At 38.2% G+C, this 26868-nt stretch overlaps 1 protein-coding gene across 2 annotated transcripts; it reads right to left on the minus strand.

The window, feature by feature from the left end:
• Positions 1-1553: 1553 nt before the first annotated feature.
• On the minus strand, positions 1554-19954 carry VCAM1 (vascular cell adhesion molecule 1). Of its 2 annotated transcripts, XM_025996571.2 has the most exons (9): positions 19706-19954; positions 18914-19189; positions 15947-16267; positions 14413-14679; positions 10773-11048; positions 8567-8887; positions 7387-7653; positions 5677-5943; positions 1554-2485 (listed from the first exon to the last, which is right to left on the minus strand). In XM_025996571.2, the coding sequence occupies exons 1-9, from the start codon at positions 19794-19796 to the stop codon at positions 2325-2327; spliced, it is 2247 nt and encodes a 748-aa protein (XP_025852356.1). In that variant the 5' UTR covers positions 19797-19954; the 3' UTR covers positions 1554-2324. The 2 variants fall into 2 exon arrangements, with proteins under 2 accessions (XP_025852356.1, XP_072610599.1); XM_072754498.1 differs by lacking the exon at positions 5677-5943 and having other exon boundaries at positions 19706-19941.
• Positions 19955-26868: the final 6914 nt, after the last annotated feature.

Here is a 26868-nt window from a genome sequence, read left to right on the forward strand (position 1 = left end):
TTAAAGTTGAGTAAGCAAAAGATAGAAAATCCCTAGGTCTTTGTTTGGCTTAACACAAAAAGCTTCTCCAAAATAAGTGACAAAAATTTATCTATTGCACATGTGTAAATTTTCAAAGAACATTGTGCTTGAGAGCTAAAAAGGACCTCAGAGTTTACCGCTAGAAACTCTTCATTTGTGTGCAAGGAAACTAAAACTCTTTAATTGCATAAGGTGATTGACCTCAGCTATTACCTTCCCCAGAAATTCTCACAGTCCCTTTGTAATTTCCCAATACCATTCACCCAGAGTGGGAAAGATGTTGGTATTGTTATAAGATGTGAGACTGTCAAGACTTTTTTTCAACCTGCCAATTAGTCTTGGTTTGACTATCACGGTATCAGAGAGATGGCAAACTTGCCAGTCTCAGAAATTCAAAAAATGTTCTGGTAGCTGAGAACCAATACTACCAAAGATCTGAACCTATTTCTAAGACAATTAGACTACGAAACATTATGAGGGAAATGAAAGTTCACTAACATCCTGCACGTGCTTATGTACCTCCCCAAATCAACTGTTTGCTTCCTTCCCACCGGAATATTAGGCAAATGAGTCAGTTAATTTCATGTTCAGATTTATAGACAATATGAAGGATATCTACTTGAGTGGGGGAAGCCCTGGTAGGTGCCTTCTATGCTTCACCAGTCAGCCAGAAAAAAAGTTGGCAGTGTAGTGTCTAATACAAATCACACTCACTTCAGAGACTAGGAGTCAGGTAAAAATTTCCCTTCTTCCCAAAGATCTGGCACCTACTGTCAAGGTAGAAGACTCTCTTCTTAACCTGTCTTCAATCTCATTTCTGCTACTTCCCTTTAAAAGTGCTTAAACAACATCAGGAAGACGAGGTGGGGACCTCTCTGCTTTCTAGGGGAGAAAGAATCACTATTTTTCCTCACATCATTATTGAACTACTGGAGTAAAGAATTCAATGCTTGCTAAAGGAATTTTATAAGTGGCCTGGGCTACTTTGATGAGGCGAGGGCTAAGGCTCAGTGAGGTCGCAGGTCATGGACAGGCATCCTTCTGGAAAATGAAAAAGGTTTACGGACAGCTGTCTATTAATTAGAGGGCCCTTTCTTGGCAGTGATGAAAACAGCTGACTTGACTTCTCTGCAAAGGTGATGAGATGAGTTCTGGTGGGAACAATAATGCTCTGTCTCCGAGTCCTACTGGGTATGTACATAGGTGTTTATTTGTTGCCCTCTGACATGTGCACATTCACCTGCATTCACTCTTTTTTGTGTATTCTATTTTTTTAATTTAATCGCAAAAAAATTAATTGCAGATTCCAAGGACACAAAACAAGATATCTAAATTCAATAGATTAGTATGGCCTAAAAAGTCTGAATTTTTATCAAGTTCTCAGGGTGATTCTGATAAAAGTACTCTGAGGATCGCACTTCAGGTATCTACTTATTATTTCTATGGGTTCGACCTCTTTACTTTTGGAACTTGGAGTTTCAAACGCTGTGATGAAAGGAGGCAGTTTAAAATAAATAAACACACAATTCTTCTAATTCTGGATATTATCACTTTACTATACACAAAGAACCCCTAAACATTTACAAAAGAAAATCAAAAGCAGTTGCATTTTAGACCACATTGGAAAAGTTACACAAAAGTCTAATAAACAACATCATAAAACATCTTCGTACCATGTAAGTACCATCCAGAGAAATCCAGTCAACCGTTATACCATGGGTTGAAGTATTTAGTACCTGAAGGTGAACCTAGTGCCTTCTTGGTTTATCATTTACCCATGAAAAGATAAACCTTGGTATCTTCATAAAACATGAAATTATTGTCAATGAAATAAATTTTACCAAAATAAAATTTTGTTAAAGAAAACAAAATATTAAGAAGATGACATAGGTTAGCTGCCAGTCAATATTCATGTTAAATTTTCTTAAGATGCATTCTGTTACGACAACCAACCGAGGCAACACTGTTTAAATATTTTGAAGATCTAACTATAGAGTGCTGTTATTCCAAGTGATCCTCCTATGGCATAAATTTATTTTACATATGTACAGATCATGTTATTGTATATACACATTAAGGAGCTACTCCAGTCAACACATTTCAATGGCAGTGCCTATTTTTCAGGCAGGAAGTTTTCTTTTAGCCTCTTGCTCACAGCATGGGGCACAGGAAGCCATTTCTTTCCAAGAATTCACTACATTCAGGGAAGTCTGGACTCAGTTTGTTTCCCTCATGGAATGATGAGCAGTATTAAGAATTTGGACTGATAAATAGTGTCTCTAGTTGACCATTGCAAACATTAGCTACACTTTTGATTTCTGCGCTTCTACAAGACTGTATGACCCCTTCATGTTGGCTCTTCTGGCAAAGTAAATGATCATCCCAATGGCTGGTATTATCAAGGAAGATGCACAATAAAGCACAAGTAGTTCCGGAGAAAAATAGTCCTTGTTATTTTCTCTTCCTGGAAAACAACAAAATGGATGCAGTCAACATCTATTACCAAAAAAAATTTTTGTAGTAATAGTTACATGTTTTATTTTAATAGTACAACTAGAGTTTCTTAGATTGGAATGAATCAAAGCCGTGATAAGGGCCAGCAGGACCTTAAATGTGTATTTCTCTGAATTATCCAAGTAATCAGTTGGCAGTTGCTGTGGTCATGATGAGTCTAAAGATGACAGCTGTTGACTTACACAAAGTTGGATCCAAATGGAATTAGGTTCAATTGTAGAATGGAAGCAAGGGCACAACTTTCTAGAGCTCATTTAAGAAGTGAGAATTAAAGAAGAGTGTTTGCTTTGGAATGTATAAAAATCCACTACAGAACTAGGACTCTGATAACTGTGAATTGAAATGACTAATTTATTTTCCAAGAACATCCTTGTGAAGTATAACCATTATGGTCAAATGCCATATATGATAGATATAGGATAGTAAGAAAAAGAATTCTTGCTGACAGCTTTTTCAGAGGTACATCAAAAACTTTACATTTTGTATCTCTGAAGTAGGGTTTCTTCTTATGTTATTCGTCTTCAGCATTTATATCATCTCTTGATAAGCTGAAGTTCTTTGGATAGTATCATATTTTATTTAGAATGTTCCTTACTCAGAGGCATTTTCTGACCCACATTTTCCCCAGCTTAAATTAGGAACCCTGATATAATTTCATAACTCACTATACTTTTTCTCGTAGATTTTTCACCACTTGTAATTAAATATTTGTTTGTATGTTTATCTATTAACCTTGGTCTCCTTTTCCAGACTATAAATTACATTAGGCCACCTATCAATTTTCTTTTTGGTTCACCACTGAATAGCCAGTACTTGACTCTTGCTTGGAGTAGTTGACACCCAATAAATTTTTTTTTACTACATTCCCTCTAGAATTTTCTAATCACTGGAGATCTACCAAATAGAAAAGGATCATGATGGTCAGATGATGGGAAGTCAATTTTTTAAAATTATTGAAATCAAAAAGCACTTAACCCTAAACATAATAACTGTCTCATTTTTCTACTTCTCCTTGCTAGAGTAGAACTAGCCAAAGTATAAACATTATATTTTAATGAGATATCCATTATCATAACTATGGTTAGGCATCAATATGGACAACAAGCTGGACAATGATATTTCTACTCTTATTGTTTTCTTTTCAATTTAATAAATAATAAATCTTTTGCCTTCAGTTTTTCCTTCAGTCATCTGCAAACACAAATTTGCTGCTGAGTCAGTTACCAGGGCAACCTTCAAATACTATTTTCTATTAGCTGTATAAACAATGAAAATCCAAAAGACTCTCAACCATTCCTATCATTGGAATACATTCAAGCCAAAACAAAGCAAAACAAAATTACTTTTAAAACTCAGCTAAATAGAAAGGTAAGCTAGTTCAAAATACCAAGGAAATATGTTAAATTTTTGTCTCCATTCATTCGCAATTACTTTACACCATAGTTTGGGAGCCTGAATTTCTTAGCTGAGTGTCTAAAATGCTTTGATAGTTCATGTAAGTAATGAGTGAAAAATAGCAAATATGTGTGTTACTTATTTAATAAAGCAATTAGAAGAGACAATGTGCAAGAGAGAATTTAAAAAGTAAGTAGAGAAGCTTCGATATGTCTTTAAAAGAGAATCATTAACTACAAACTTCTAACTACAGAAATGTTAGAAGTCCAATTTCCTGGGCCTATGCTGAATTAAAAGTGGATTAGAAGCATCAAAGATTAAAAGAAATAGGAATAAATTAATTTCAACATAGTCATAACTGAGATCTCCATCCATCCAGAATTACCCCCAACTTCATTAGAAGCACTAATTGCACACCCCCTAGTGTCCTTTTGAGTGGCATGATACAAGGTAAGTGTTCCATTCTTTGGACACATAGTAATTTCATTGTCCAGATCAACTCTTTTCAGGAAAATCAGTGCAGGTGGATGACTAGAAGTTTTACATGTAATCATGATACTTTCCCCTTCTTTTATATTTCTAGGTAGATGTATTGATAATGCTATGTTTCAAGGAGATACTGTGAAGACACAACATATGGTAAGGCTTGCAATGTTGAGAAATTTGGCCAGATGAGTAAAACTTTTACTGGTTTTCTGACCTAAGTTCAAATTTTCTTTACATTGACAGGTGGTTGCAAATTCCAGTGGCCAAGGGCCACAGGTTCCAAGAGTTACATTTGTTTGCAGTCCTGTTTACTCCAAGTGTGACTTCCAACACACAGTGAGAGCTCATTAGCACCCAAGACATGGAGACTGGTTAGCAAAGGCTAACATACTCTGCTTACACCAATAAGATCAACAGATCCTACCGTATCTTCATAAGAGGGGTCAGGAAGTTAAAGGGCCCCTGAATTTCTTTGCTGAGGCCACTGCTCACCCCACTCCCTACTCAGAATAGAGTAGGATGGACAAGGGGCTTGGATTTTTAAGAAGGCAATTTTGTAGTCTTATAGATCCTTGTATGTTGGTTGGCATCAAGATTGCCACTCCTAATTATTATCCTGAGAGGAATCAATCCAGAAAATAGGCAGTTACTCCATGTTTAGAGAATAGCATTCTCTTGTGATTGAAGGATAGAACCTTTCTTCTTCCATGTGCCAATCCTACTTCTTTTTTTTTAAGATTTTATTTATTTATTCATGAGAAACACAGAGAGAGACAGAGACAGAGACACAGGCAGAGGGAGAAGCAGGCTCCACACAGGGAGCCCGATGTGGGACTTGATCCTGGGACTCTAGGATCCCACCCTGGCCAAAGGCAGCACTAAACCGCTGAGCCATCTGGGCTGCCCGGCCAATCCTACTTCTTTAGTTTCCTTATAACCTCCAGGGAAAGGTTTTGAAAGTATGTTTAAATGCTTAGGAAATGCAAGACTTCAGAGACCAATGATGAATTGTCAATGTTGAAAAAAGCACATGGGAATCCTGAACTCACCAATGATTAATGTCAACTTCCTGGCTAACCTCCATAGGATAGGGCAGCTGTGCATGATTATTTTAAGAAACTTTGAGAAATAACCACCGTCAACGTGGAATTGAGCTCCATGTTGCCAACTCATTCACCTAATTCTAGAAACTCTTTACAATCCATCAAACCTCTGGCTATTGTAAAAATAATCAAAAACAAAACCAGAAAACTAACTAACCTTTAACATCGAGGGTTAAACTTCTTAATTGCAAGCCAGCCTCATTTTTAGATTCACATTCGTACACTCCCGCATCCTCTAACTGGACCTTGTGGATGGTATATGCACCATCTCTGGACTTTAGCACTGTGTCTCCCGTCTCTGCTTTTTTCTTCAGGATTATCCAAGTTTTTGGAACATTTCCACATGTACAGGAGATAATGACAGTGTCTCCTTCCTTGACACTCTCAGAAGGAAAAGCTATAAGCTGTATGTCTTTCGGAGCAACTGTAAAGAGAATTTAAAAGGCACCTCTGATTGGGTGAAATATAAACCAATTCCATATTAATTTAATGACAGCAACAGTCAGCTGTCAGGGAGCTATTTGTGCTTACTGTTTGCATCAAATTTTTACAGGGTTAAATACTGAAATCAAGGTTTGTTGTAAACGATCATGTTTTTAATGAGAGAAGACATGTCTATACTTCTCTCATGTCTCTTAATCTAAGTCTTTATCCAGACTAGCCCCCCAAAATGGTTTTTGACAAACAGCAATAGAATTCAAACATGGAAAAGAAAACATTTCTTTTTGTCGCAATGTTGTGCACAGTGTTTCTTTGAAGTACAAAGTTCTTTGTAGGCTTCTGAGTTTTGAGTTGGATTCCTGGATCAAGTGGTGCATAGATGGTTTTCTTAGTATTCTTAACAACCACAACTGCCATTGACTAAGTGGCAGGCACTGGGCTAAGTATTTAATGTGCAACATTTTTATTAATGCATTAACCCATGAAAAAAAGTATCGTATTGCCATCATTCATAAGTGAGATTCCCACTAAGTTGATCTATTTTTGTGACTCCATTTGAGATTCTTTCCCCAAACAGAGCTATAGAACCAGGACATCCATCCTAAAGGCTTTCTTTAAAGTCGAGCATTGCCCTTCTGAGGTTGTTTCTATGAAATACAAATTATCACTGAACTGGGGTAACAAGAAAGTCACTAATACCTTAGTGGAAATAATACCAAGGAGGTAAGAGAGGAAATGACAGCTCCAGTGGGAAAGAAAGGAACTCGAACCACCTCCCAAAGGGAAGGAGTGGGGAGAAATCTGCAAGCTTTCGCCCAAAGCAGTCTGTGAATTCAACCTGTCAACTAGGAATTGTTTTGTTCTTGGTCTTGGCTCTCCATCCTGGAGAGAGGGGGTCTGGATCTGATAACCAAAGCCATTTTAGTGGTTCTGTGGCATCAAGTTGATGACCCAGAGGCATGGTTACTTCTACTTTTAGCCTCAAAATTTACAAAAGGTGTAAGTGTCTTCTTAGGCTTCTAAGCAAATGCTAGCATGTGCCTTGTGAGAGTGCCCCTCAGAGCCGGTTCAGCCGGATTAGGGGGCTTTAATCCTAACTAATTTCCAGATACATATATTTCACTTCCTATCCTTATTTCAATACCATAATCGTTGCCTCATAAGTACAACTGGAACTCTGGCACCATTCCTGCAGCTAGCATTCCACTCGAGGCTAAAAGAATTTTAGGATAAGAGACATGGAATGGTTTATGAGGAAATACCATTCCAGGAGTTTGCCAAGCACAGGAAATATCATGAGCTCTTCAAAACCCTCAATCGATGTTTTTGGCAAAAATTTTGGTTTCAGAGAGGATTTTGTTCAAAACCAGTAGCGACCAAAATAATACTAACAAATTATATAACTCATTAATCACATTTTACTTACCTTGGATAATTAATTCTACTTCTTTTCTGCTTATTCCAGCCTGGTTAATCCCTTCACACACATAAATACCAGAATCTTCCATTTTTGCAGAAGTTAAGGTGAGAGTTGGATCCTCAGAAAGAGACTGCAGGCGCCCATTACTTAGCCGCCTGCTCCACAGGATGTTCGGAGCTGGAAGGCCATCGCTAGAGCAGGTCATGTTCACAGGACTACCTTCCTCCACGATGGAGGAGGGGCTGACCACGACGGTTGTATCCCTGGGGGCAACTAAACAGGTAGGGACACTTGTTAGCTTGACCCTTTGTACCCCGAGTTCCAAAAAGTTTTAATAATGTTGCAAAATGGAGCTATGGATTCAATGGATCAGAATAGTTTACTAATGTTGATAACTTTACCAAAGGAAGGGCTTTTGTCCCCATTTACTTTAAGAGCAGATACAGAATGATAGAGAGTAGAGTAGGAATGCATCAAGGATGTTTTCTAATAGGAATAAGCTCCTATTAGCGAAGCATGGATGATCATTGACCATGCCTATCAGCATTTATGGTATATTAGCTAGGACCAAAAAAGATTTGAATCCCCTATGAGAAGGTGGAGTTTATTTTTCTACCCCTCTCATCTTCGCTGGCCTGGTGACTTGCTTTGACCAGTTAACATGAAAGGAGCAATACTGTAGGACTCCCAAGCTTGAGCCTGCTTTCATTATCACTCCTTCGAAATGCCACACTCCAGTGCTCACTTCAGCAGCACATACTTGAAGAGCTGCACTCTGGTGACTAAACCTATTCCACTTTCCTTCAAATCATAGCATGTGGAGAAAGAGAGCCTCAGACACTCCAGAGAAGGCTCTAGACATATGACTGAGCCCATCTGTGACAGCCATCCCCTACCTACCTGCCAATTGACTGAAAATGCATGAGTGAGTTCATCTGATACCACAGGCAGCAGAGAACTGCCCACCTGACCCCTTCTAGACTTGCCAACTCATATGATCATAACCTAATAAGTGATTATTGTTTCCTGTGTTGGGAGTGGGCTGTTATAATAATTACTTTAGAATTTCTTTCCCAGTTACTTTTTTTCCACAGAGGTTTTCTCTATTAACCCCGTGTTAACTATTGCCTGATAAACATGAGAAGAAATCCATATTAAATTGTGGCTACATCACACATGTACTTACCATTAACATAAAGTGTCTGTGTACTCTGCCTTTGTTTGGGTTCAAATTCCATTTCATCAATATGTAACTTAGCCAGACAAACAAGAACTTTTCCAGTATCTTCTGTGGTGGGGATGAAGGTCATTTCCAAACTCTTAGTTTCTAGAGATTTCTTGTCCATGTCCTCCAGAAAGCTTTTACTTTCTATGATAGTCTCCCCCTTAAATAATTCAATCTCCAGTCGGTCAGAAGGATACACATTAGGAACCTCGCAGCTCACAGTGACTGGGTTTCCATCCACTAGTAGACCACTCATCTCAACCTCTGGATCTCTAGGGAATGCTGCAAATATTATGTAAAAATGATGTTTATATGTGAACATCCAAAAGAAAAATGGAACTAATCTCTATTAAATACAAGGGTCTCAAAATGACCAATAACTCATTTGGGATAGAATCATCACCAACATATAAATCATGACATTAAGCATACATATTTATGATATTAAGTATAAATAATGTTATAAACAAAAAATACTTAATACATGAATCAATTAAGAAATAAATATACTTCCTACTTTTCTCTTCTTAGTGATGCAATCTTTCTGACAGCCATGGACTGGTCTTTTGAAAGGAACATGAGTTTCCACCATCTTATTTAGTAATTATATATTTTAAATGTTTTAAATATTTCCCCTGATGTATTGAATATTAACTGTTGGTCTCTTAGTATTCATTATCTCAGTCTTCAAAACAGTCTGATAAAATGGGTATCATTTAACCTAATTTACAAGTAGGAAAACTTATAAAGAACTTACAGTTAGGAAAACTTATAAACCTCGTAGAAGCTCAGAGACTCTCCTTAGACATTGTATCTATTAAGACAGAGTTGAGATCAGAACCCATATTTCTCTGAGCTCAGAACTCAGGTCTGGTTTTACAAAGCTGTGAAGCCTCTAGGTATCAAAGAAGATCCACAGGGCAGTTCTTAATTTAGACATTTTAATTTCCAGGGGCTGGGTTTAGACAGTAAATTTTAAATATTTCTCAAAAAATGCTTGTAGTTGACAAAAAAAAACTGTAGGATTTAGATTCTAAATAATTATAGGGTCTTAGGCAAACCAATAAAAATAAGACTAAAATAGATATCAAGAGTAAGAGTAATGCTAAAATTCTTTTTCCTTAGGCAAAATGTTGTTAAAGTGATACATTTTCAAATATTTCCATGTTGCAGTAAGACTGTACCACTGGTTCTCATTTTTGTTGGGAATGTGCCTCCATCAGCAGATCCTGGACTCTGGGTAATATGATACCACAGTAAAATTTACCCTTATTTTGAGAGATTCAAATCCCTTTACAGACATACTCTAACTCATGCTGAATAAAATCCTGATGGGTAACACAAGTTTGGGCAGGTTTTCTGGTAGAAAATGTTCTATTTTTCTCTTGAGTTCTACTGAACAAAATAAGGCAGAGTAACCCTCTTAAAGGAATCCATTTTCAGGTCACTTTGCATATTTTGTCCTTCATTCATTTTAAACAGGAATTCCACCAATGTCAAATTCATAGAGATTCCTAATGATTTTTATTAATGTGACAGCAACAGCAAGAAAAAAGTGCAGTGGATGTATGCTGTGTATAATCAATTTAAGATCTAGTGCTAATTCCCGGTTCTGCTTTTCACCTGGGCAGCTGCCACCGGCCATCCCCGAGGGCCAATATAACTAGCTGTATTCAGTTTTGGCTTTCTCCTGCTCCCCACTGCCTCATTTTTTCCCATCCTGCCAACCAGCTTTCCAAATGTGCCTTCAAAACCATAGGCTCCAGCCTCCCCCTCTGTTCAAATAGCTGAGCAGTAGTAACCCCTATCCAGTCACCTCAATGGGCATTGACCCCCACTCCTTTTTCATGACCACTTCTGAGCACCCTCTATGCACAGAGAGGGGATGGGAAGCAGTGAACATGTAATGTGTTCAAGTGCATGATGACAGAAGGATTAATGATCTACAAACCAAGGTCTGTGGATGCTGTGTGCATATGCAATATATACTTCAGACTTGGGCCAATTAAGTTTCATTAAAAATTCTGGTTCAGAGATTTAGGAACAGTTCACAGTGCTAAATTCCCTTTCTAAACACATGGATCTCATTGTATATCAGACCTGCATTCTGTTTCTTTCAATAAAATTGAGGGCACTAAAACAGCAAACAATTCTGAAAACCACTTACAGTAGAGGTCCACCTTAATTCCCTTTTCCAATTTCTTATGGCCACAGGTCACAGTGCACAGGTAAGAATGTTCATTCTCCAAATTCACAGGGCTTAGGGTCAGCGTAGACTTGGTCCCTTCAACCTTCACCATCCCACTCAGAGGACTATCTATCTGGGTTCTCCAAGAGAAAGATGGGGACTCGCAGTCTGTGACACCACATGTTAACACAACTGAATCACCGATCTGAGCGATAATCTGGGGTCCTGGGAAGATCTCAACAGTGAATGGTTTCTCTGGAGGAAAAAGAACGAGACAAAAAGAAGATAAGATTCTTTTCTTCCTTCCACATTCCAAACTGTGGTCTTTTTAGCTAACATTTGTGCCAAGAATAAATAATTCCTTTCCATGTTGGGACCATCCTGAAAGACATTTTTAAAGAATGAACGCACAAGAGTTCATTGTCTCATTCATTTAACAGAATGAACACGGATAAAAACTTGTCATGATAGAAGTTGACATCTTTTTGTGACAATAAATCAGTCTCTCCTCAGCTGTAGTTTATCAAATCCCTGGTAATAGTGGACAACAGCTCAAATAATGTTAGAGGTTCCAGTGTAGAAGCATTGTGTAAAACACTTTGCATGTATTAATTATCTCATTTAATCCTCATGACTGAATTCTTCTCTTTTACTTTCTCCTGCTTCTTCTCTTTATCTTCCTCTTCCTCTTCCTTCTTCTCCCATCACCCTCCTTGTCCTATTTCTCCTTATGGAAATTTAGGCTCAGGAATACTAAATTAACTTTATCTAGTTTACAAGTAGTAAAATTAGGACTTGAAGCCAGGCAGATCTGATTCGAGATCCCAGCTTTTCAGTTGCTTGAAAAACTAAACCAAGTCATCTTCATGTGGAGATAAAGCAAGATCTAAGAGAGGTTGTGAAAAAAGCTACAAAACTATGTCTTCTGGTTAGATGCAATACCCATAGTGGACCTGCACTGAGAGTTTCTGTGCCAACAATATAAACTTATACCATTGAGAGCACACAGAATCAAATTGAAAGCAAAGTCAAAATCTAAACATGAAAATGATATGCAAGGCACCTCTAAAATTTGTTTGATGTAATACAAACATACTTTCAATTAATTCAAAGGTTGAAAACTGAGATAGGAGGGTAAACTGCTAAGTCTCAATATCCAGAGAAGCTTTTTGGCTGCCAGTGTTATGCCTGCTGGACACACAGGCTGCTTTGGGATGATTCCTGTCTTGAGGAAAAAGGGTATTTCAAATATCCATTCCTCATCCCCTGAAGAAACTGCCAGTGGTTGGGCAGCCCTGAAAGGGACAGATGAGACTCCAGAGAAAATCACTACAACTGTCCCCATAGATAGCATACTGAACAGAGGAAAGAAACCTCAACACCTAAGTAATCCAAATACACCACATTTTGCAGGTTTCTTCTCTGTGCCAGGAGACGTTATTTTTCTTTTTGGTTTGTCTCGCTGTGACATTGTAGTATCTTCCAGAGAGGGCTTTCCTCAAATTACCTCAATGATCTGATATGCTATTAGACTTTGAAAAAGGGAGAGCATTCAGAACAATAACCAGAGTTTCCCAGTTCCTTATATGCCAGTGTGAGAATGGGGAACTTGAAAACAGACCCACTTCCTGCCTGGGAAGAGCTCTCAGATAATTTTTTCCAGTGGTTGCATATGTTACCAGGCAAACTTTGTGGCCCCTGTGGAGTAATTCTCAGGTAACTGGAGAGTTCTTTCAAGGTTCAATTCTCTCTTTAATACTTAAGGTTGTTAGTGTCCTATGATGCAAAATTCAAAACAGCCCTGCCTAACCCCAGAGTGCATTTCCTTTTCACACTGAAATAGGATCTAGTCTATTATGGGGTAGACTTATTCCAGGATGGGTGATTAGTTTCCATGATTTTATTAGTCAAATAGTTTCCTGGTCTCTTGAGAATGGTAACCTAACACCCAACAGAGTTAATCTACTAATGCTGAGTTTCAATTTTATTGTTTTAACCAACCAAATTAAAACCGTATGTATTCATATTCTAAAATTTTGTGTTGCTCGTGTTTACAATTTATGCAATCAATATTTACTGGGCACCTATTTTGGGGTAGCACCCGAATATTAAAACACACGCACAATTCCTAACTTTAAGGAGCTTGTAGTTTAATGAAAAGACATATTTAAATATATATATATATATTTTTTTTTTTGGCTCTTACGAAAGTATATTTAAATTATTTACTTTCATGCTTGTCTTTTCTCCCTATAGGATAAGTTCTCAAGGGTGGTCGCTAGCCATAGCTTTTTTGTGTCTGCCCCTTGGCAACAGGCACAATTCTTGGATTCTTGGACAAAAGCTCTTAATTAATATGTGTTGAAATAAACAGAAGTACATAAACTTTAGTAAGAAGTGTTGAGTGTAGACAAAGGGAAGAATGGCCAGCTTTGCCTAACAACAAGCTGAAATTGGGAGGCTAATATGAGCTTTGTCTTGAAGGATGGCTAAGACTTTGCCTGGTAAAGGAAGGGCACTCCAGGCAGAAGGAACAACAAGGACAGAAGCACAGGGACACCAATGAAGCTACAAAGGTAGTTTTTGACCAGATTATGAAGAGTTTTATTTTAAGAAATGTGAATTTTAATTTACATGCAATTAGGGTTTGGATGAAGTAATATATAATGAGCCCCTTTTTTGTTTTAGGTATATACTCTGTTAGCATTACACATGATTGACTATCTTGGGGACTGAATGATAGCAGGATGGCCATTTGGAGACAATTAGCTATTTATTTGAAAAGTCACAGAGTTTTAGATTAAAATGTACCTGTGTTAAAATAATAGTAAATGCCCTAGTGAGCAATTTGACTCAAAGCAAATTATGAACTGTGCTGAACTTATGTTCATATTCACTTCATAAGGTAGTGGTAAAGACTAACAAGACAACATATATAAAGTGGAAAGTAGAATTCCCAGCAAATATTAGGTATATGATCAATAGAAGCATTATTAATTTCCATGAGACAATATGCTGTCATCTGTAAAATGAGTAAAAAATACTCTTATTAGTTATTTCTTGAAGATTACAGCTAACATATATAAAGTGCCTGGAATATAGCTGGTGTTCAGTGAATGCTGTTATCTAAAAACATCTTGCAAGAGTCCAAGTCAGAGATGATAAACTAAGGCAATGGCAAGGGAGATGAAAAACCTGAGGACAAATTCTGAGGATCATTGTGAGGAAGAAATGACAGGTTTTGGTGATATGGAATGGGAACATGAATTTGGGAGTAAACAGCATATAGTGATCCAAATACTGGGAGTCCAGAGTGAGCAGAGATGAGAACAGATGTGATAACCTGAGAATGCAAATATTCAGGGGGTGGAAGGAAAAGAGAAAGTCGAAGCATGAGGCGGGGAAGAAATGGTGAGAGATGGCAAAGAGCCATGTGAGCTCTGGGAGGAAAGACTGCTGAGAAGTAGGAGTTAGTTGAATACTCAATTTGCTAAAGGACATGACATCAGATGGGTCATCAATAAAACTCGAGGAAGCCATGTTGGCATTGAAGTTGTTGTGCTATTGGGCAAACCCCACTTATAACACCTTTATCATTCCTTTCTCACAGTCTACTTACCTTGAACGATTAATTCCACCTCTTTTCCATCCTTCCCGACTTCATTGACACCTTCGCAGACATACGTTCCAGAATCTTCCAGCCTCATAGCGATTAAAGTGAGAGTTGCATTCCCAGAGAGGAGCTGTAGGTTCCCATTATCTAATTTTTTGCTCCAGAAAATCTGTGGAGGTGGTAGGCCTTCACTGGCACATGTCATTGTCACAGAACCGCCTTCTTGCAGCCTCGTAGAGGGATTCACAGAGATAACTGTTTTCCTGGGTGAGACTGAAAATGCAGGAGAGCACAAGATTAGTAACTACTAGGCATCACCTTGATCCAACAAGGATAACGCAGTTCTCTCACAGGCTATATTCATATGTTTTCACAAATGTGACAAACTTACTCTGTCCAGTTAGGATCAAATCAGCATTGTGGGGTCATAAAACTCAGTCAATCCAATTTCTGACTAATCTGAGTGAGTTACTTTTTTGATGTTTGGTGTTTTCAGATGGCCACAGATACTCCGAAATTAAGAAAGACCCTTAGAATAATGTGGTTCAGTCTCCCAGATAAAGTAGAAGTTTTCTTGGTATCTTTGCCAAGTGCTCATTTAAGTTGGCTTCAACACTTCCGTTGAAGGAATTGCCGCTTTACAAAATAGTCCATTTGATTTGGGGACAGCTCTAATTATTAGAACGATTGAACTGAAACCTTCCTCTTTGTAAATAAATTTCACTCAATGGCCATAGTTCATCCTCTGCTGTTACAGAATAAATCAAATCCCTATTCCACATGGCTGTCTTTCAAATAGTAATGATAGCTCTCTCTTCCAAGTTTTGTATTCTCTAGGAAAAATACCCCCTATCTTGACTGTGCTTTTCAAAATATTGATAAAAGCTTTTCCATCTCATTCTCTTTCAGCTAAACACACTATAGTTGGCAATACTCCTTTTAAATGTAGTGTCCAAACCAAAACACAGCGTTTCAGTCTAGAATGGAGTACAGTGAATCTACTCCTACATGATTCTGGGACTACAAGCCTGCCTCAAATCTCTGCCCTTCTCAGGAAATGTGGAGGTAATCAAACATCACCTCCACTTTCCCACCCAATGCACATGTGTATGTGTGAGCACATTCACACACGTGCACGTGCATGCATGCACACACAGAACAAATGCTCACCTTGTAAAATCTCTATAACTTGATATTTCAGGGCACAAGAGTTTGCAAAACACGATTAAAAACACTTTCTCATCTGAGCCTACTTCCTACTACCAAGTCAGTTTGGTATTAGCACTCCCCCCTGATAGGTCGGGAAATAGGGAAATTAAGGGACCGGAGTTCACACAGTTAATGGAGCCAGTAGTCCTCTCAATCCGAATCCAGTACTCTTTTCACTGAATTATGTTGGTGACAAATATTATGTTCTTGAATAAAAACGGAGTAAAAATGATAAACAAGTGCCTTCCTGACTTTAGTTGCTAAGTTTACTGCCGTATTCATCCAAGACTCGATTACCACAAAGACTAGACTACACCACATAGGTACTTACTGTAGACTTGTAGTTCTTTGGTAGTCTCCCTTTCTTTGGGCTCAAAGTCAATTTCATCCATGTGTAATTGTGCTCGGCAAACAAGACCTTTCCCAATATCCTCATTGGTAGGAGTGAAGGTTACCTCCAAACTCTTGGTCTCCAGGGACTTCTTCTCCATAGGCTCTAGAAAGTCCTTACTCTGTAGGAGATCATTGCCATTCATCAAATTCATCTCCAGCCTGTCAAATGGGTAAACATCACGGACCAAACACGTGACTGTGACTGGCTTCCCAACTTCTAGGGGGCCACTCAGTTGGATCTCTGGGTCCTTAGGGAAAGCTGCAAAGGTCAAGCAAATACATGTGAGTGGGCTTTCTGTTCATGTAATATAAGGTCTTTTACTGATTCAGTGCAATGCAATGTTTCTGTTATTACAGTCGTAATTCATTGTTTGAATAGCCTTTTTGGGATGCCTGAGTTGAGTGTCCGCCTTTGGCTCAAGCTGGCTCCCATGTGGAGCCTACTTCTCCCTCTGCCTATGTCTCTGACTCTCTCTGTGTGTCTCTCATGAATAAATAAATAAAATCTTTTTAAAAATAAAATAAAAAAGATACATAAATAAATAAATAGCCTTTTATGGGTTTGGGTGGGTTCACAAACTGGAATCAATCACCTTTTAGAGAGTTCTTCAGCACGGATCCCAGATGTACTAAGGGTTGCATATTATTCAAGTAAAAGAAGGGAGAAGAAATGAATGTTTATTGAAAACTTATATGTGCCCACTACTGTGCTATTCATTTAACATTAATAATTTTAATTCTAAGACATAGACATTTTAATTCTAACACATTTCACAGATATGAAAACATAGCACATTTACATAACTGGCCAAAGCTCACACAACTAGTAAATGGCAAGTCTGGGATTTCACTCAGGATTTCTATTATTCTGTACTGCTATTGAAGATTTACATTACATCACATTCCCTTATCTTAGGGCAGAGATATGACCACTTTACAAATAAGGAAACTGAGGCTCGGAATGTCATTGCAAAGAACAGCTACTGTGCACCATATGCTAAGAAATGAAGAGAGCGATATTAAATAATTGGTTCTGGGGATCCCTGGGTGGCGCAGCGGTTTGGTGCCTGCCTTTGGCCCAGGGCGCGATCCTGGAGACCCGGGATCAAATCCCACGTCGGGCTCCTGGTGCATGGAGCCTGCTTCTCCCTCTGCCTATGTCTCTGCCTCTCTCTCTTTCTCTCTCTGTGACTATCATAAATAAATAAAAATTTTAAAAAATTAAAAAAAAAATAAATAATTGGTTCTGGAAAATGATGCCCCTGACAGGAATCCATCCACCAGGAAGGTACACCTGTGCAATCTTCAAATTCTAGAAAGGAGATTTACCTCCTGCAATGCCCAACTCAGCATCCTAACCAGCACTCCACTTGAACCTTCCAGTGTCAAGGTGACAGGAAACATGCTATTTCAGTCAGCCATCGCTTCCTTTGCAAGGGCTACCTTTTCATTACAAACTGTCATGAAGGTAACAATTGGCTGGATTCAGGATTTCGTGTAATAAGAACACAAAAGTCCCAGCTCTAAAGAATATTACAATCAAATGTGGAACGGAGACAGGATTGTTAAACATAATGAGAGACAGATATTCTTAAGCAAAAACTTCAGGAAAGACAATTAAAGCCAGAAGGGTCTTTATTCCTCTTTTTTAAATCTTCAACTATTTGATTCTTGAGAGCAAAGGCAAGGGAACTGGAAATGCTTTACTCTGTGAAAAAACAGTATTTTTCATTTTTCTACCAATAATTTCTCTCTCTTATATTCTGTAAGAAATGTACCCGTAGTCCACATAGTTTGCTGTCAAGTAATATAAGAACTTGCTACTTTTCCCTGTATTTACATAAGGGGGCCTTTCAAGGCGCTCAGGAGGCTACGCAGACAAACTATGCATGTACAACGGGCATAATTGAAAGCAGCCGGCCAGGCACAGTTTCTTGGTACGCATTAGCAACACATGAGGCTTATTGAAGAATCAATTACAGATGCTGGGCAAAGCAGAGCTCCACCATAGCAGAAGGAAACCAAAATAATTATAAGATAATCAAATGAGATCTTCGTGAAGAGAAGGCCATAAAGAATTCCGGGGTTGTTTTTTCAAATTTCTAAAATTTAATTTTATTTTGTTTTTCTAAAAAGTAGTCATCAGTAAGCAAAGGCAAGATTTTTATTACAGGTTGGTTCTTTATTCCTCTTGCTAACTTTGTAAGCTTGGATCAAGATGGATTGGCATGCATTTTAGTAGAATGGCAAACTAGGGATGTTTATTAACATTCGTGAGGCAAATCTAATTCATTGCACCAATAACCTTGAGGTTGCGCATTAAGGCTTAATGACACCAAAAACAAAAACAACCTTCCTAAATGTATCTGTGCTGAAGTCAAACGAATGAAATGTTTGCAGATACTTTCCTTATGTCTAAGGAAAAACTCTTGTACAGAACCCTATTACTAAATTATAGATCCCCTACTTAGGCTGATTTTAAGCACAAAATTGCGTAAGAATAAGTAAGTGGAAAATCCCTGAAGAATGGAATTCATAAATCATTTAGGCGTAGATGACCAAGTAAACATGTAAGGATAGAATCAAATAGAAATGTTTGAAAAAGAAGATTTCAGAAAAACTTCAGAAATCTTCATTTTACAGCTAAGGAAAGAAAAGCCCAGAGACATTGAGTCTTACCCTTGGTCACTATGTTTATGGCAGAGTCAGAAGTAAAAGCCAAGGTTTAGATTCCTTTTCTAGTGCTAGACTCAGCAGTTCACTTTCTTGGAGCAGTATGTCCTCTAACCAAGAATCTGGACATGAATATCCTTTCATTTTTTTCCTTTAAAAATACGTTTTCTAAAAAAAAACTTATTTTAATACAAATTTGAAAGACAAATCAAAGAGCCTCTGCAGTACTCACAATAAATCTCCACTTGAATTCCTTTTTCCAGTTTCTTCGATCCACAAGTCGCTGTACACAAGTAAGCATGTTCATTGTTGAAGCTAACAGGGTCCATGGTCAACGTGGAATTGTTCCCCTCATTCTTCACTTTCCCATTCAGTGGACTGTCTATCTGGGTTCTCCAAGAGAAAGATGGGGTCTCACAGCCCGTCGTACTGCAAGTCAGAGAAATGACATCACCAATCTGAGCAGCGACTCTGGGTTCAAGGAAGATCTCCATTTTCGAAGCTTGAGCTGGAGAGGCAAAAAGAAGAGAGAACTTTGTTTAGCATGCTACTCCCTCTGCTCTGTTCTAGTGTAATGTCCAAAATACAATCTGGCTGATATTTCTTTCCTAAATTTTGAACTAACTGCAAGGCAGCCAAAAAGCACTGGAGTCACTGCCAGAGGTGTGGAATCATGGAGAACTCTGTCCTGACCCTCACGCCCCTTTATGAAAGTTGTTTTGGTATTTGCTCCATTTAAGCTCATTATCAAGTATAAGAAACTGAGGAGATAGACCTCCCTAGAGATAGAATCCAATTATCTATTTGACACTGAAAAAAGATACCTAAAAAACATCAATTTGCAGCTCCAACTATGACAGCACAGTGGTACATAGCAATACTCAACAGCCCATTACATGTTACTTTAAGTTTTCCCACGGCTTAAAAATCCAAGTGCCTGTCTTCACTACCATAGCACAATGACTGCAGCCAAAATCAGCTGAAACGGAATGTGAGCATTTGGAACAGATCAAAGAGAACTTACAAATGGCAAACACCATCCAAAGTATATTTGAGGCTCCAAAGATCACGACCATCTTCCTAGGCATTTTTAGTTGCTGCCGTGATGAGAACATAGTGGTCCCCAAAACCCTTATCCCACCTGAAAGTGCCCTGGAACAGGCTTTAGCCTGTAAAGCCAGTGAGGCTCGATGAGGAGTGAAATGGAAAGTCTGCTCTTTATAAAGGGTCTTGTTGCAGAGGCACAGGGCGGAGGGAAATCCCTTCAAGGGGAAACCCGGAGCAGAGCCAGAAAAAAAGCTTAACTGACACCCAGCCAAGTCCAGGATTAACCCCTTCATTTGCTCTCAGGACTCAAACTACTCTCTCTGCCCTGGAAAATGAAACACTTCTAAGGTGATAAAAAGTTTTTCCTGATTTAAACTCCAAAAGGATATCTTTGCAAGAAAAAGTACAAGGTAATTCTCCTTTCAGAATAATGTTTATTTCAGGATAAATGAAAAGCGAGAGAGAGGGGAGAAAGAGACAAAGATAGAAAGGGGAAAGAGAGAGAGTGTGTGTGAGAGAATAATAAATTACACTCTGGATTTTGAAATGGCTAAATAGCCACTATGTAATATGAACTGTTTTTTCTCCATGAAGGCATATTTGCAAATTCTAAAATGGGGTCAAATTATTCACTTACAAAAAAAAAAAGAAAAGTTTTTATCTCTTGATGAGTTATTTTTTAAAAGGGAGATCATATAACTTCTTAGTTTTATTTTCTCTATTCATAAAGATACTAATAAAAATAACTCTTTTGACAACAAACATCAACTTGCTGAAATGATTTCTGGAGTGGAAAGTAAAAGAGTGTTAGTAAAACAAGAGAAATAATTTTTCCCTTTTGTTTCAGAAAAGTTACCAATCTTTTGGTTCAATTGCTTGGTAACTGAAAGTCTTTCGCAAACTTATATATAAATGTATGGAATTCATCTGAAATGGTAAATCTCTTGGACTGGACCATAGACACAATTGAAACATGAAAAATACTTTGGTATTGTTATATGAGAGGTGATGATAACCAATTTGATGCTGTTCCCACCCCACCCTGCCAAGTGAAAGTATTTTTTTAAAGCTGTCTTAAAAATGGCTGGTGTAGCCTTGCACACACAGAACTCAAGTCTTTGTAAAATGCTTGCTAATCAGAAAGAAACCAAATAGCCACTTCCTTGTATTATACACGTGCTGGTCTACTTCCTTCATTGGATCATCAGGTTTTTTTTTTAATGACTGGACCAGTTCTTGTACATCATTGTATCTACCTCTGCCTTCCCAGTACCTAATGTATGGTTTTACACTTGGCGGATACAACAAAGGTACAGTCATAAATCCTGTAAATTAAAATTTGGAAAAGAGACTTTCAAAATGCTAGCAGTCATATGTAAATACTGCATGAGAAAAAGTTGGATTCTACAAGAAAATACCCAAGCTCATTGACTTGGGGGGATGTGTATAATAATAGCCAGTGCTGTGTAGCAAAGGCAGAACTAAGGTTTAGAAACTGCACCTGTCCTTACATGGCTGGAGAGGTTTCTGGACATCCTCCTGGATACTGATGAGGATGGACTCATTAATGAACAAGGAAAGAAAAAGAAGTGCGAGAAGTGGGAGAAGTTATTCTGAGGCTCTGATATTGTGATTTCACCTACCAAATATGTAGAGATCAGAAAAGTGGCTTCAGGCAAAATTAGCTGGTAGGCCAGTAACCTAGTGGTCCTTACAAAGTTGGCATCATAGAAGATGATCTGAACCATTTATGTTGACTACTTAACTTCAGAAGAAATCAGGATTCCTGGGTGGCGCAGCGGTTTGGCACCTGCCTTTGGCCCGGGGCGCGATCCTGGAGACCCGGGATCAAGTCCCACGTGGGGCTCCCGGTGCATGGAGCCTGCTTCTCCCTCTGCCTGTGTCTCTGCCTCTCTCTCTCTCTCTCTCTGTGACTATCATAAATTAAAAAAAAATTATAAAAAAAAAATTATAAAAAAAAGAAGAAATCTAAAGGGGATTAAGGAATTTTAATGCATTTTTCTAAAGTACAAAAACAAGTGACTAATAGGATCTAAAATGGGATCCCAAAGACCAAGTCATGGTAAATAAATTCAGTTCTCAGTTTGGATATGATTCCAAGTTTTGAACATTGAAGAAATACTTCATCTATTGAATTAGTTCATAGTGCTTCCAACAAAATATTCAATAAAGTCCCTCATTATATCGTCGAGTTGCACACCATTTGAGGTCCCACCCACTTCTTTCAGGTTGTATTGATTGCGCTCTTCTATGGCCTCTCTACACTAATGTACACTGGTAGCAGAGCACTTGTCATGTTACATTTTTCTGTTAACATGCCTATCTTTCCCAACTTACAAACTGAGACAGTTTTTTTGTTTGTTTGTTTTTCATCTTTAGGCATTCATTAAATTTTGTGGAATGAATGAATAGAGTTGCAAGCCTAAGCATAACAGATTGGGACTAATCTGCCTGGATAGTGTTACTGTGTTTTGTCTTTGAAACTGTTCAACATTTTTATCAGTAACACAGAAGACATGATTATCTAATTTATTCATGATAGAAGATTGGAAAAGATAGTTAACCTTAGAAAAGACAGAATTAAGATAAAAGAAGACCTGAAAGGATGGTGAAATGAAATTAATAGGAATACATAAAATCTAGTATTTAAATTAAGACATCAAATACTTGAGTACAGGATGGAGGAAAGTTGACTTGACCATAACCTGGAGGAAAAACTGGTGATTTCAATGATCCATAAAGTGAACACAAGCCAACGTTGCGACAAGAAACCAAAATAGATACAATAAGCTCATAGCATTCAACCTTCTTATCACCTGAGGCCATCCAGGACCATACTGAGAGCTGAAGTGTCTGATTCAGGATGCCATTTCTTACACGAGAAACAAAAGTAGAGACTATCCAGAGTAAAGTGATGAGGATGGTAGACAGCTCCAAAATCCTTGATCTGGTAGGAAGCCATTGAAGGAATAGTATGTTTTGTTTGGATAAGAGACACCTATGAAGTTAGGTAATGACTAAATGACTGATATGCGAAGGAACCGAATATACTTGTTACTTTATATCAGGGGCTAAAAGTGGCACACATTGGTATGTGGTTACTAGATTATTAACTGTAGGAAGGCCAGGAATATGTGTGTACTTCCATCACCAGAGCTTCAGCACTTAACAGTGACCAGTAGATAGTAGGGGCTAAGTAAATCAATATTGAATGGATAATTACAATTTGAAAGAGAATTTGACTCACAGCGCAATGGTCCTGAGTTCAAATCCAGCTACTCTGCTCAGGAATTGTTAAACCTTACACAAGTATAGATAGCCTCTCTGCACTTGTTTACACATGCTCAAATAGGAGTAATGGTACCATCTGAAGTGATTCATATGATATTTATGCCTATCAAACCAAAAGGGATCATGTGAAAACTCTTTAAATAAATACATAAAGTACTATATATATGGCGTGTAATAACATTAAAATACAGCTACATTGAGCTCACTGGAAAAAAAGGACTTTCCAGTTATCAAATCTTTTCAACAACGAAATGGGTCACCACACGAATTCACCCACTCCTAGTCATTGGAAGTAGTCAAGCAAGGTTGGATGATGTCTCCTAACAATGTGGTAGAGGTCAAGTTTTGCTTTATGTAAGATATTCAATTGGATGGCCACAAAGGTGCCCCCACTGTTAGGATTTTTTAATTGTGGGCAGAGCTATCCATCCTTTCTAGCCTAATTTCATCAATCCCTTCATTGTCCATATGAAAATTGTAAGCATCTTCTGATGCTTCTCTTGTTGGACTCTGTGATGCTTCAGGCATACTTCTTTCAGCCTATTTTAATAATTACTGAGTTTGTAGAAACTCCAACTCTTCACGACTTTCAAATAGGTAATTTATTATGGGCCTCCCTGGAGCAGTTTCTTAACTTCTTTTCTTAGGTGACTTAACACATCTGAGGGAAGTGATGTTCCCAGTAGTAACAGTGGCTCATTGTGACAGCAATTCTCACCCAGGTGAGAGAAAGAGCAATTCACTTTCAGGAAGGCATATCAGAATGGGATTGGGAAAGTGACAAACCACTTCAGTACATCCTATCATGTCAACTTCTCCCCACTTTAAGAATGAAAGTATCTATGTTTAAGATTTCGTTAGGTTCTATGTAACAGAAATCTTTGACAGTGGCAAAACTCATGTGAGGTTCAAGTCCAAATCAGCTACTTGAAAATATCAAAGACCAAGATTGATTCTAGTTGGTTCTAAGATGGCTGCTCCATCTCCAAACATTACATCTCTATTTCAAGCAGGAAAATAGGGGAAAAAATGAAGGCAAGAGGACAAAGTCAGTGGAGTTTATCCCCTTTTAAAGGGCTTTCAGTAAGTTCCAGGTGGTGACCTCTTACAGCTCAATGAAAAGGTGAGAGATTGAATATTTTAACTGAATACATTGTTGCCCCCAAATAAATCAGGATGCTGTTCATAAGAAACAGGGAAGAATGGATGATGAGTAGGTGATTATCAGTGCCTGTCACAATTTCCTACTTCAGTTCAATTTACAAATGTTTATTGAGGAACTACTGCACAGACACTGTGCTAACACTGGGAACATATAAATGAAGCCACAGACTCAGTTCCTACATGAAAATGAAGAACTACACAGTATCTGTAAAGAACTTTCACATAGTTCAACTTGTGACACAGAAGAGGGGCCATTTATTTACCTCTTCTCTGTAATTAGGAAATAAATTGTATTTTAGCAAGCTAATGGAAGTTTGACATTTTCTGGAAAGCAAAGTATAGGAAGAATCACTGGTTAAAAGCCTACTTCACCATGGATTTATTGTGGCTTTCTGGAATTTTGAGAAAAATACTACTCATCATTAGGAGTAAAAAATGTCCATTTAATAATACATATGTACCTGATAGAGCGACTTAACTGAATGTTCAACCTACCACTGAATTATTACATAAAATAATAGAAAAAAGTCTGCCACTATAGGAATTATTATTCTTCCCCTTTTGTAAATTTATTTAGTAAAATTCAGAATTTTAACCATTTATCTTTGAGTGTCACATGTTTTCAAGTTCAGCACTTCATATGGACAAGGGTACCTTCTTATCTTCCAGTTCTCCTGTTTGGCATGACCTCCCCTACGCTGCTAATCCCCGTTTCTGGCCTTCTTAAACACCTGGCCTTGAAATTGTTCCCTTACTTATGATTTCCAGCATCAGCTTTGTTTTCTAAGCAAATTTTAACACTTTGGATGTCGAAGTCTTGCCTATTTTTACATATTACCTGGTCTGATCCTCTGGCTGTCCCAAGTGCCTATAACGAGATAAGAATAAACAAGCACATGCTTTCTGGGCTGCTGGGTATTATCGTTTCCACAGATAATTAATTACCGAGGCAATAATTCAGGACATTTCATTCCGATATATAATAGTACTTCCCATTCATGTAACTCTTTTCCTGAAGAGTTTTCCTAAGTGTTTTGAGATTATTGTCTGTGAGCCTCCCAGCAACCCTATGAGAGGAGTGAGGTGGCTCTTTTGTCTTCACAGTGTTGATCAGAAAGCTGAGGCTCAGAGTTTAGTGACCAAGATCACATAGACAGTGGGCTGAGTCTTAAACCTGGCTCTCCTCACCCTCAGTGCTCTACTCGATGCACCACACCAAGGCACCTCAGTCTTGCTGTTGGTTGAAAGACATACCTTCCCCTTGACATTGTCACTTAGAGGACCCAGAAGCTCCTGAGTTTAACTGCAGTTTGACACAATGAATATGACAGGTGATCCAGGATACTGTGCCCACTTCTTCCCAAGCTGATGAGTATAAGCTTCTCAATACTACTTTCAGAGCCATTTTTGAAGTTTAAACACACCTTCTGCTGCAAGTGTACAAGAAGGAGGGGAATGAGTAGACATTCAGGACATATAGGAACACTTTGTCCAGATTCTCTCCTAGAGGCCCAAGATCTAATGTTAAAAGAGGAATTCTCTTTGATGCTTGTCAGAACTTAGAAAAAAAATTAGGGGCACCTGGGGAGCTCAGTCGGTTTAGCTTCTGCCTTCAGCTCAGGTCATAATCCAGGATCCTGGGATGGAACTCTACATTGGTTACCCTGCTCAGTGGGGAGCCTGCTTATCCCTCTCTCTCTGCCCCTCCCCTCACACATGTGCGTGCTCAGCCCCTCAAATCAATCAATAAAACCTTTAAAAAAATTAATGGAGCCCCTGAGCATCAAAACACAGTTCCCACCCATGTTCGTATGACTGCTTCCAGTCAGCCCTAAAGGGGATTTCCTTGGCAGCCAGCCTGTGAGACCAGCCCACCACATCTCCTGGCCCCAAATGAATCCAACTCCATTCTTCACTTGCAACATGGCCAACACTAAGGAATGAGGAGATGAAAATATTCAGGGTTCATCTCATTCCGGAATGATTGCAAAACATCTGTTTACATTGTGAGAGGAGACTTGGAGAGGACATTTTATGAGATTGTGGTAAATAGGGACAAACAAACACATGGGAAAGATAAAAGAGACAAATATAAGAGAGAAATCACTCTAAAATGTGTTAGATCTATTAACTATTTAATTTGGAGATGATCTCTTAACTTACAATGATCAGAGTTTTGTATGGAAAACAAATAAAAATTTTTCCTGCCATTTAACTAGAACATGAATACCTTTCCCCCAAAGCATAATACCTTTGGAAATCTCCCTTTGAAAAATTTTAAATTTCTGTGCTAAATTAAAGTTCCAATATTCATAAATAACACATAAAATTTTCTTTTGGAACCCAGTGCCATTTCAAAAACTGTAGCACAGTTGAACTGTTGCTACACTGCACTGTTGAACTGTTTAGAAAGACATTTGGACATTTACAGAGTACCGTGAAGAAAAAAGTAGTCAGGAGGAGAGACAACTGGATTCTTGCTTCTCTTCTGTAAATAAAAAGGTAATCTAGGACCACAGTCTTAACTTTTAAGGTCCAAGTTTTTTCACCTGCAAAGAAGAATGGGGCAGGACAGGTAGTCTCAAAGTCCTTCCCTTTCATCATTATGATTTCTCAGCTAATAATAACTAACTAAGGAACCACCGATAAATTGGCCAAATATCT

This window comes from Vulpes vulpes, chromosome 3 (assembly GCF_048418805.1).
Source record: "Vulpes vulpes isolate BD-2025 chromosome 3, VulVul3, whole genome shotgun sequence".
NCBI classification, from domain to species: domain Eukaryota; kingdom Metazoa; phylum Chordata; class Mammalia; order Carnivora; family Canidae; genus Vulpes; species Vulpes vulpes.